Here is an 11,385-nt window from a genome sequence, read left to right as displayed (position 1 = left end):
TGTAGAGGTAGAAGAACCCGAGGAAGTACAAGACGGTGGGGAGAATAAGCCGAGGATGTCGTGCCGACTGATAGACATTCGTATGTACTTGAGTATCAAAAGAACGACTTCAATTGGCAATTTAATCCCGGTGAAACACTTGATATACAAGTTGTGTCTTCTACACATGATACAAAACACGTGTCGAGTGCAGTGGCTAATTCTCAGGTAATTAATTAGTTTTGATTAAATATTTTGAATATTATGCATTAATTAGTTGAGTTGGACCAATTAATTATTTATCTTATATGCATTATTTTTGTTTTTATAATATCAACAAGTTATTAACTACCGAATTAGATCGGCTTTACTTGGTGTTAGAGAGTGGTGGAAGGTTATTAAGAGTTTGGATTAGTTTGTACATATTAGAGATAATATTCTGTGTACACTTTTGGGTATTTTGGTTGATGTAGATTATGAGAAGGCTAATTGGGCAGTAGTCATAGCTTTAGTAGAAAAATGGTGGAATACAACTCATACATTTCATTTTTCCTTGTGCGGAGTTAGGGTTCACACCACTAGACTTTACCATGATTTCTGGGTTGAGTATCGGTATAGGCCAACCGATACCTTTTAATACAAATTATGAGAACATTGGTAGTATGCTTATAAGTTTTTCTCGCTTGGATGCGGATGCTTATGATTCTTCTAGTATTAAGCTATCTCATATTAAGACCTCTTGGATCCTAATACACAAGCGGAGTTAGCTTTGACTGTTCTACCTGGTAGTGAGGGTGCGGATGTGTATATCAGAGCTTTTTTTATATTTTTTATTGGGCATGTTCTGTTTCCAAATGGTCATTCTACGGTACGACTTGGATATTATGCTTATATTTCTGATTTGTATAATATGAGAGATTATGAGCTTGGTAGCTCAGTATATGCCACATTGATATCGGCGTTAGATAAATCTTTACAGACATTCGGAAGTAGAAGTCCTCAGATTGCAGGATTCACAGGACTTTTAAAGATTTGGTTTTATGAGTACTTTCGATGTCTTTGTCCTAACATAGACATGATTGCTGATACTCACCCTAGATTTGTTAGTTGGCCAGGGCCTCACTTGACTCGTAACAGGGGGCAGATTAGAAATAATGTCTGTATGGCTCGTGCTCAGATTGATATTAAATCATTGTCATCTATTGAGTGGAGACCTTGGTGTTTGTCTACTGCCTTTGACGATCTAGTTGTGCAGCATGCTTGTGTTTTGTCACGTCACAGAGTTGTTTTTACCACACGTGACTGTAAGGTTTGGTATTGTGGCGACAGATGTTGGAGACAGATGACTGAACGTTATGGAGTTTCATGTGCTCCCATACCAAATGTTAGTGATGTTAAGTCGTGGAGTAGAACTCAAGTTCATGAAGTTCATGCCAGTTGTGGTCCTTGGCCAGATGCGTCTTCTTTTGTTGTTGAGTAGACTGCTGATCAATATTATAGATGGTGGAACCGTGTCTCCATGTGTCCATTGTTGCCCCCTGTTGGTCGGGTTAGCAACTTCGAGTTTGTGGGCCTAGAAAGGATGAGACGTGAGCTACGTATTCCTCATCCGCCACAGCTTGTTTACAACCCACAACCTCTGAATGCATATCATCCAGCTCCTGTGTCTACCAGTAATCCTCAGATGTTTGCCGTGTGTGGACCTGATGGGGAGGCTACTTACATTTCCATTCCTAAGGTGCCTCGTGCTCGTTGCCATGAGTTAGAGCCGCAGATTGATTAGTATACCACGGTGAGTTTAGTTGTTTTATTTATCTTATTAATTATATATATAATATGTACTCACACTGTATTTTCTTGGATTTTCAGGCTGAGGTTCGGGAAAGATATGAGAACCAGATTTGTATGTTTGATGGGATGAGGATTGTCGTGTATCATTATAGCCAAGAAAGAGAGGAGGCATATTCTCAAACATATCAGCAATCCCAACGTGCGTATGATGAGACTCGAAAATAGTATGAGGATATTCAACAGGTGTACGCGCAACAACATCTGGGATATGAGGAACTTCAGGCTGAGGTAGTTAACCTTCATGCAGACAGAGAAGATCTTGGTTCTCAGGTTAGGAACTTAGAGGAGCAGCTTCGGAACATCCAAATAGAGAGAGGAGAGGCATCGAGTGGTAAAGGGCGTAAGAAGAGAGCTAAATAAATTTTATGTAATATGATATGTTTTGAATCATTTTGGATATTGGATAATAATCATAGATTTTGGATTATTTTTATCGTTTTGGATACATAATCATAATCATAGGTTTTGGATCATTTTTATTATTTTGGATACATAATCATAATCATTTTTATCATTTTTAGATACAATTGCACAATTTCTAATTTCTTTAATTGCACAATTCTTAATTTTTTCAATTGCACAATTCTTAATTTCTTCATTTACACAGTTCCTAATTTTTAGAAAAAACGCGGGTGTTGAAAAAACCGCGCCAATAGAAGCCCAAGCCCAGGCGGTGTTGGCAAAACCACGTCATAGAAGCCCACTTAGCAACCCAAGCCCATGCGGTGTTAGAAAAACCGCGCGTTTTTTCCAACACCGCGAGAGAGATTTGATACAGCATCAAAGTTGGAACCAAATTTTGGCCAATTTGGTGTTTGGTTTAGTGCTTTTTTGGTGTTTTCATTAACATGTGACTCTCCTGAAGATGAAAAAACACCAAATTATTGAAAATTTGGTGTTTGATGCTAGGAAAGTATCTCTCCTAAAGATGCTTAATGACCCTAAGTTTGTATTATTACAAGGGACCCTTATTACAAATCACAGTTATTTGTTCACCGATGGTTGTTACTCTGTCTTGGACTAATGCCATATGGTCTCTACAAAAACATGGCATGTTAAGGTGAAATCCATCAATGACTAACAAATTGATTTTTGTTGTCTCAAAATTGTGTTTTCAGCTGTCCCAAAACAGTTACAACGGTTGATTTTATACTTCGAGATTATACACCTACCCACCAACGGGTATATCAACGCAAGCAGACGGTTTACAAAGTTTAAGAAATTGGTCCCAAGGCCCATTTTCGGGTGAAAATCACTCTCAAAACCATTTTTTTTTGTCACTCTCAAGGACAATTTTCGAATGAAAATAACTCATAAGGACAAATAGCCCGGATTTGAAATAATTACTTTTTGATTTTTCCTTTTCTGTCGTTTAGTTTTGTCATTCATTGTTTATACCTTATGTTGTTATATAAACAATGATAGTTCATACCCAAATAGATTAACATAATTCATACACTATGTTGATGTATGAACAATGATTGTTCATAGCTCATGTTGAGGTATAAACAATTATTGTTCATACCCAAATATGTATGAATAATAATTATTTATACTCAAATATGTGTTCTTACTAATTATATATTATGTTGATGTATGAACTTATGAACAATAATTGTTCATACCCCAAATATGTATGAACAATGATTGTTGATAACTCATGTTCCACCCCCCACCCACCCCACCTCTAAAAAAAAGAGGTATGAACAATCATTATAGGTATGAACATATGAACAATGATTGTTCATAGCTCATGTTAGGGGTGTAAAATGGGCAAGGCTGGACCGGGCCCTCAAACTATGAAGCCCGTATGACTTGAAGGCCAGACCAGCCCAGCCCTCTCATGTAGTGAGGGGCGGGCCTATGAGGGTCAATGCTAAAATTGTGAAGCCCTAACCCTCACCTCAGCCCACTCTTTAGAGAATTGAGGTTCGGGCTAGAGGGCCAGGTGTGAGGGCCAGGTTTGATTACTCTCTTAAACTCTTTATTTACTGTATAATCTTGCTAAATTGATACGCAATAAATTAATTATCACGTTTAAATAATAGGTTTTCTTAATGTTGACTTTGGTTAATGTACTTAATTAATAATTTGGTTAAAATTTGTAAAATAATAAAATTCAAAAGTTTCGTTCTTAGGTTTTCTATGCCAATGTATTTTATGAATCAATAAGAAATGCATATAAGACCAAAAATATGATGTAGTGTTGTAGGTTGTAGAATAACTTGTGTTTGATTAGTAGAAGTTGATTAAAAACTTCATTACCATATACCAAGGATCATATCACATCACTTTGATTTATATTTTATTTTGGCTTATACATGGAGAAGTGACACGGGTTCATATCCTGACAATGGACCAATTTGTTATTTTTAACTAGATTTTTCATGTAACGTTGGAGGAGGCTACACAAAGTATTAACTTATGTAAAACATACTTTTTCATTTTGCTATTTATATAATTAAGTATTTTTTAACAAAATATAAATAAAATTACATAGAAAAGTTATGAGGACCTTAATGCGGGCATTGTGAGGGCCTTTAAAGGTCGGGCTGAGAACTGCCCTCATGCTTTCATATCTAGGCCTTTACCCTCCCCTCAAAACGTGGCCCGACCCTTAAATTGCATGATGGCTTAAATTTTAGGGCTTTTTTGGCCCATGGGCTGGCCCGGCCTGAGGGCCTTTTTTACAATCCTAGCTCACGTTGATGTACGAACATTACGTGATTGTTCATACTCCAATAGGTGTGAACAATGATTGTTTATACTTTTTACTAACTACACATTATGTTGAAGTATGAACAGTGATTATTCATACCCTAAGTAGATATGCACAATAATTGTTCATACTATATGCACTGGGCCGTTTCGGTTGGACCGATCCATTTATTATTTCGCGTTAGGGGTATACTTGACCTTTTTCATGAACAATGTTTGTTCATATGAACAATGAGTGTTCATAGCTTATGTTAAGGTATGAACAACTTAAATAGGTATGAACAGTGACTGTTCAGTGAAGTGACTATTAATAGCTATTTGGGGTATGAACAATCACTGTTCATACTATATACACCGGGGTGATTGGACCAAGCCATTTGATTATTTCGCGTTAGTCAAGTATATCCCTGACACGAAATAATAAATGGTCCACCTCAACCGAAATAACCCGGTATATATAGAATGAACAATCACTGTTCATACTTCGACATAAGCTATGAACAATCATTGTTCATATCTATTTGGGTTTTTCATACATTAACATGACCTATGAACACTCATTGTTCATAGGAACAATCATTGTTCATACCTCAACATAATGTATGATTAGTAAGAATAGTTATTGGAGTATGAACAATCAATGTTCATACCCCAAATAGGTATGAACAATCAATATTCATACTTCAACATAATGTATGATTAGTAAGAACATTTATTGGAGTATAAACAATCATTGTTTATACCTCAATATAAGTTATGAGCAATCATTGTTTATACATTAATATATTATATGAGGTACGATGACATAAATGTTAAATTCAGAAAATATTTATTTCAAATCCGGGCTATTTGTCTTTACGGGTTATTTTCACTTGAAAATTGGTTTTCAGGGTTATTTTTACCCAAAAATTGTCATTGAGAAAGATTAAAAAAAAACGTTGGTTTTAAAAGTGATTTTCACTCGAAAATGGGCGTTGGGACCAATTTTTTGTGTAAGTAATCAGTTTATGACCTAACTAATGGACCTAGTAAGAATATTTATATGTCCTTAATAAATTTCTCGGATTTTTCTTAGCACAATCTCTAGCAATGGTAATTAATATTTGGGATACACCAATAGTTTGACGTGTCAACCATTACTTGGAGTGGAGGCATGACATTATTTGAGGTTCTTCAAATTATGGCTGGCTAAAGAAAATATATAATGAACAAAAGTAATTTGACAAAACAGCCCTATACATTTGTCAACATTGGTCAAGTTGGTTAATTCAAATAGAGAAGAAATAGAAAGTTAAACCACTTTGCATAATAAATCAATTGAGTTGGGTCCAAGAATCAAACTCAAATATTGGAGTTTTATGGTACTAGAAAGCAAAAGAAACCTTTTTCTAGCCAATGGTGTGCCTATTCTTTAATATTTCTTCTGGGAGTTGCAGGTTTATCTCTACTTCCATACCTCTCACTGCTTTCCTATCACTACTTGTTCTTATTCAATTGTTTTATGTAGTAGTAAAACATGACAATCTCACCGATCTCATTAATGCCAGTTTGTGATATCTATGCATCATTATATCGAATTCCACTGATTACAACCCAAAAGCAAGCTCAAATGTTGCTTTTCTCTATTATTCATTTCCTTTAGTCTTTACAAGCATCATTTCATACACGACTCGTCTTGTATATCAAAAGTGAAGGTAAAAATAAAAAAGCCTCAATCTCAAACCAACTCCAAAATAAGATTCCTGAACCTCATAGTAAATCAGATAGCCGGTGTTGATCATGAACTCAATGGTTTCAGACAGATTTGAACTCCATATTTGGGCTTGAGCGTGAGGACAACAATTGGTGCATGTCGATAATTTTTAGATATCGTAAAGCTAAACCGTGAAAGCAGCATAGCTAATATAATCTTAGATTCCATCAATGCAAAGGCCTGGCCAACACAATTCCGTGGTCCTGCCGCGAACGGCATGAAATTTAGTCCAGGTGCATAAGACTTGCCAACTCCAGCAAATCTCTCTGGCTTAAATTCGTGCACGTCTTTGCCCCATAGTTCTTCACTATGATGAATTGCAAGAACTGGTATCCAGATCGATAGACCCTTGGGAATTTCAAGGTCGCCCAATTTAATGTCCTCAAATGCCATTCGAGGGAGAAGTGAAGCGGGTGGATATAGCCTTAGTGATTCATTTATCACCATATTTAACTGCATAAACGCACAAACACGTTAGGAATCCTACACTTATACCTAATTTAGGCTTGCATTGTATCTATAATATTTAGACCACAATGTTGAGATATATGGTCCTACATCGGGCATTTAAAGCCTTGCATAATAATATTTTGGATGTTAAATAAGTGGACACATGTCCACGCTCCAAATATAGATTAAGAAGTTACTTTTTGTTGAAGCAGAAAAGTTATTAATTTTCACATACCATAGTGAGCTTGGAAAGCTGCTCTGGCGTAGGAGTTTCTCCATTGCAAACTTGAGACAGCTCCGTGCGAACCTTATCTTGCCAAGAGGGATTGGTGGCAAGGAGCATGATAGTCCATGTGAGAAGGAGAGCTGTAGTTTCATGTCCAGTGAAGAAGAAAGTCTTGCATTCATCCATAAGTAGTTGAAGGTTAAAGCTGAATCCATTAGTTCTCTTCTTTTGGGTCTCGGTGAGAAGCATGCCCAGTAAATCGTTTCCATAGGACGTGCTCCGACCGACTTCAGCACATTCTTTTCTACTCTGGATGATTTCCATCAATAATCTTTCTACCTCCACTTTTAGTGCTTTGATCTCTCTATTATATTTAGTAGGGAAAGATCTGACAAGAAAAAGAAGAAAAAGATACTGAGTTAAGATTGAATAAATGCACCTACATGTAAGGAATCTGCAGTAATATCAGACATCGAAAACTAACTAATTGTCGCAGAGACAAAAACAGAGTAACAACACTGATAGTGATGGGCAGATGCAAAGTAGACAGATAGAAGGAATAAAAAACAGAACACCAGAAAAGATTTACACTATGGAACATGTAATGTCTGAGCCTTGTTGTCTACAAAGAATCAAAAGTACAACTCAGCAATCAATGCAATTGAACTTACCGGCTTCCAGGGAAGCATAATCGTCGGCTAGATTGGGCACAAAGGTGTTGTAACGATGTAAGGAGATCGAAAATTCGCTTTCCCTTCTCATAACTACTATCGAATTCGGTCCTAGATATGATATCCGCAGTAAGTTGACTCATGTACTCTCCGATTTCAACCTCAGTTTTGCCTATTTCAACTTTGGATTTTAATGACTGGAGCATCTGTTGAGTGCATTCCACCATGTACCCCACATGACTCTGGAGATAAAAGAAGTCCATTGACAACAGTTAGAACACTAATATGAAAATTGAAAAGCAGGACAAATTTCGTCAAGTTTTAATCCTATAAACGAACCTTGAGCTTGTCCGCCATGAATGCAGGAGCGACTATGTGACGCTGATGATACCAATCTTCTCCGTTAGCCATTAACAAGCCTCGACCAATAAAGTGTTTTGAATTTTGCTGTTGTAGCCATGATTTTCCAGAGAGGTTTGTGTACTTAGATGAAAGCAATTCTTTGATTTTTTCTGTCTCAGTCAAGCAAATCCTCGGTTCATTTCCAACCCAATATATAAATCGTTTACCTGTATTGATGAACAATTTTTTTTTTATTTTTTATTATGATCTCAATCAAATATCAATTGTACAGAAAAGAAAAGATGTCACAAAATTAACATACCATATTGTTGAGACCAAAGTTCATAATGTGGCAAAAGACGGCTAACAATGTCATGGTGAACTGAATCCATGTCGTTGCAAGTAGTCATAGCAAGAAGTGAAGCGACTTCGTTGAGGTTTCCCCTGAGGAAGTGCGGTTTGGGGCCATGGACTCCTTGCCTTTGCATGACCTTTTTAATACGTCTAGGAGTTAAGTAGTAACATGAGATGGTTTCATAAGCAACTCTAAGGAACAAACAAAAGAGAGCTACCAACCCACAGAACACCATCATCTTTTCTGTAGAGACAGATAGACAACAAAAAGGAATTTAATGGTGAAAGAGATGTGGAGGCCGGGAGAGTGGTGAAAGAGATATGAAGCAAGAGTAAGAGGATTGAAGAGTCCATTTATAGAAGTATGCGCGCCTTTATAGAAAGATGATCAAATTCTTAGAAATGTGATGATTCGGGCCCCTTACTTTGATATTCTTTTATAACATTCTGTTTTTTACCTAATCATAATATAACCTTCTTTTTATGGTGCTCTATTGCCCTGGATTAGTAGTCAATCTTATATTTAAAAGTCCGTTCCAGTATTACCAAAATTGTTTATTAGCAGGTTCTATTGTTCGTCAAGATTGTTTAATCGCTACTAAATTGACTGATAAAAAAAAAAAAAAACAAATATTTAAATATCTATCTTGTGCTCTTTTTCCTTCCATTTTTACCCTTTTTAAATATTCTTATTGTTATTGTTAGATTTCTTCACCGAGTTACGTTGGTTTGAGGGAAAAACATACATGATCTTGGGCAATTTACAGCCCTAAATATTTAAAGCCCTTGGTTTGAAGTCTAAAAAACAGGGTCGGGCTTTACATGTCAGTTTTAAAAACTCATTTATATTACAAAAATGTACAATAATCTACAAACTCAAAGCTGATGTCAAACAGGCGAATTTGTTTCTTCCGATCAAACCTCACTAAAATTATTTAACATTGAAATACATAGACAAATAATTATATTATCTTGTAATAGAAATGGGACATAAATTATTTCTATAATAGATTGAAACAAATATAATATTACCTTTTCTTAATTTGGAGCTTTGTATATGGAAAAAAAACTAAGGTTAATAATTTTACAAAAGTTTGATACAAAAAGTATTCTCGTAATAAAATTTAAACTTTGGACCAAAAAAAAGAGAAAAAAAATTGAAAATAAAGGTTAAAAAGGAATAAAATCTTATTTTAATTAAAATTTAGTGTCTTTCGTTGTTCTTCTTAAAGGAAACCTTTAGTTTGATGTGAAGTTTTTATTATATAAAACAAGTTATTTTCATGAAAAAAATTATGGTATTGGAAAAGCATTAAAAGGGCAACCTAAACTCTGTGAGGGCTTTAGTTGTGAGGGCTTTACTAAAAAGGTTTCCGATATTACGGCTTGGAAATGGGACTTTTGAGGTGGAGCAAACAACTAATAATAATACAAAAATTTGATACAAAAAGTATTCGAATAAAATTTAAACTTTGGACCAAAATTTAATTTTCAATTCGAACTGAAAAAAAGGGAAACGGCTAAAATTCACTTCATGACTAATTCGAGGAAGCTATACGTGAAAAATTCAACCCTAGACTTATACTAAAATTCAACAAATGCCCACCATTACTGCCTTATATTGACATGAAAAAACAATAATCAAATCGATATAATCCATTCCATATTAAGGGGCCGTTTGGCAACAATTATGATAATCTATTTTGTAACATATAATATATTTTTTTTGTTGTTTGGTAATTTCTCTTTCCATTTTTAGTTCAGCCTATAAAATCAAATTTTGGTTTGTATTTGATTGTTTGGCATAATTTATTCCATAAAGGTTTATCTCAAAACTATTTATGTTAAAATTGATTTTAAAAACATACTTATTTCTCCTAATAATGGTTGCCCCCTAAACTAAAATTCATTAGAATCAACAAGATCCACATAAGAAAATGTCATTGTTCAAATAAAGAGAGAAATGGAAAAGACAACTTCAAAAAAAAAAATCAATAAACTCTCTTATTAAGTTCTCTAATTTCTCTCAACTGATTGATGTTTTCTAGGATATAAATGAAGTTTCCACTCCCCATTCCAAGACCCACACACCATTTAGTTTTCCCCCTTTTTAATCTTCTTTTTTAATTCCAATTTTTTCTCTTTCTTTATAATAATGAATCCCGTCTTTTAGGATTTTAATTAATACGGGATTACTATTCGAGAGAATAATTAATGCATGGCCGAATTAACGAATTAATTTGTATCATTGAAAAATTCAACCTTAAATGTTTGCCGAATTAAACAATAGATTCGCGAATTATTCGGCAAATTGGTAACTATGCTTGTAGCACGCTTGCCACCTCCCTGTGTAAGTTATTTATATATCAACAAAATTTAAATTTTCTTAAAAATAAAATAAAAACTAGGGCAAAATCACATATTGTCAGCAATAGGAATCCAGCGAGCTGAGGATATCCTTTAGGCCCTCTCCTTTTTGCATTGATATTACATCTACTAGTGCTGCGTATCCACTATGTATGGTAGTTAAAGCTTTAGGCTTGGTATTTAGATGAAAGAACTTTGATCGGTGATATAGAGCAAGTTGCAACAACACTGCACTTCATCCAAGAAGTATGGTTATCGATCACTAGGGCTTATCCTTAATGTGGCTAAGGCTGAGATTTTTTTGCCATCAGTTGATCCGCGTTGCTCTAGCCCCGTTCTCTTCCTAACTAATATATATCGTCCACATCTAGCCATCCAGGGGTCAAGTTGCTTGGACGATTAGTCAAGATACGAACACGTCATTTATCATGGGAATTGTTCACAAGTTTGGTGTGAATAACCTTAAGTTGTTGGATTCACTAGTTCAGTTGAAAGACCGGCAATGTTGAACTAACACTTTTACGAGCCTTTGTAGGGTTACAAAAGTTGATATTTGCTTTATGTACCCGCCCACCATATTTTGTTTTATGGAAGCAACTCGCCTTTTTTATCAAGGCCTTCGTTCGACTCTTCAATTAATTATAGTTTCATCTAATAGCTCAACTTAAAGATCA

At 35.2% G+C, this 11,385-nt stretch overlaps 1 protein-coding gene across 1 annotated transcript; it reads right to left on the bottom strand.

The window, feature by feature from the left end:
- Positions 1–6,134: 6,134 nt before the first annotated feature.
- LOC147479576 (cytokinin hydroxylase-like) lies at positions 6,135–8,671 on the bottom strand. The gene is made up of 5 exons (XM_086580739.1): positions 8,313–8,671; positions 7,988–8,217; positions 7,649–7,890; positions 6,987–7,365; positions 6,135–6,754 (listed from the first exon to the last, which is right to left on the bottom strand). Exons 1-5 carry the CDS (start codon positions 8,581–8,583, stop codon positions 6,326–6,328), a joined length of 1,551 nt encoding a protein of 516 aa, XP_086436865.1. The 5' UTR covers positions 8,584–8,671; the 3' UTR covers positions 6,135–6,325.
- Between the last annotated feature and the right edge of the window lie 2,714 nt (positions 8,672–11,385).

The sequence above is a fragment of the Coptis chinensis genome, chromosome 8 (assembly GCF_015680905.1).
Source record: "Coptis chinensis isolate HL-2020 chromosome 8, ASM1568090v1, whole genome shotgun sequence".
Lineage (NCBI taxonomy): Eukaryota > Viridiplantae > Streptophyta > Magnoliopsida > Ranunculales > Ranunculaceae > Coptis > Coptis chinensis.
This window is presented reverse-complemented; position numbering and strand designations above follow the sequence as displayed.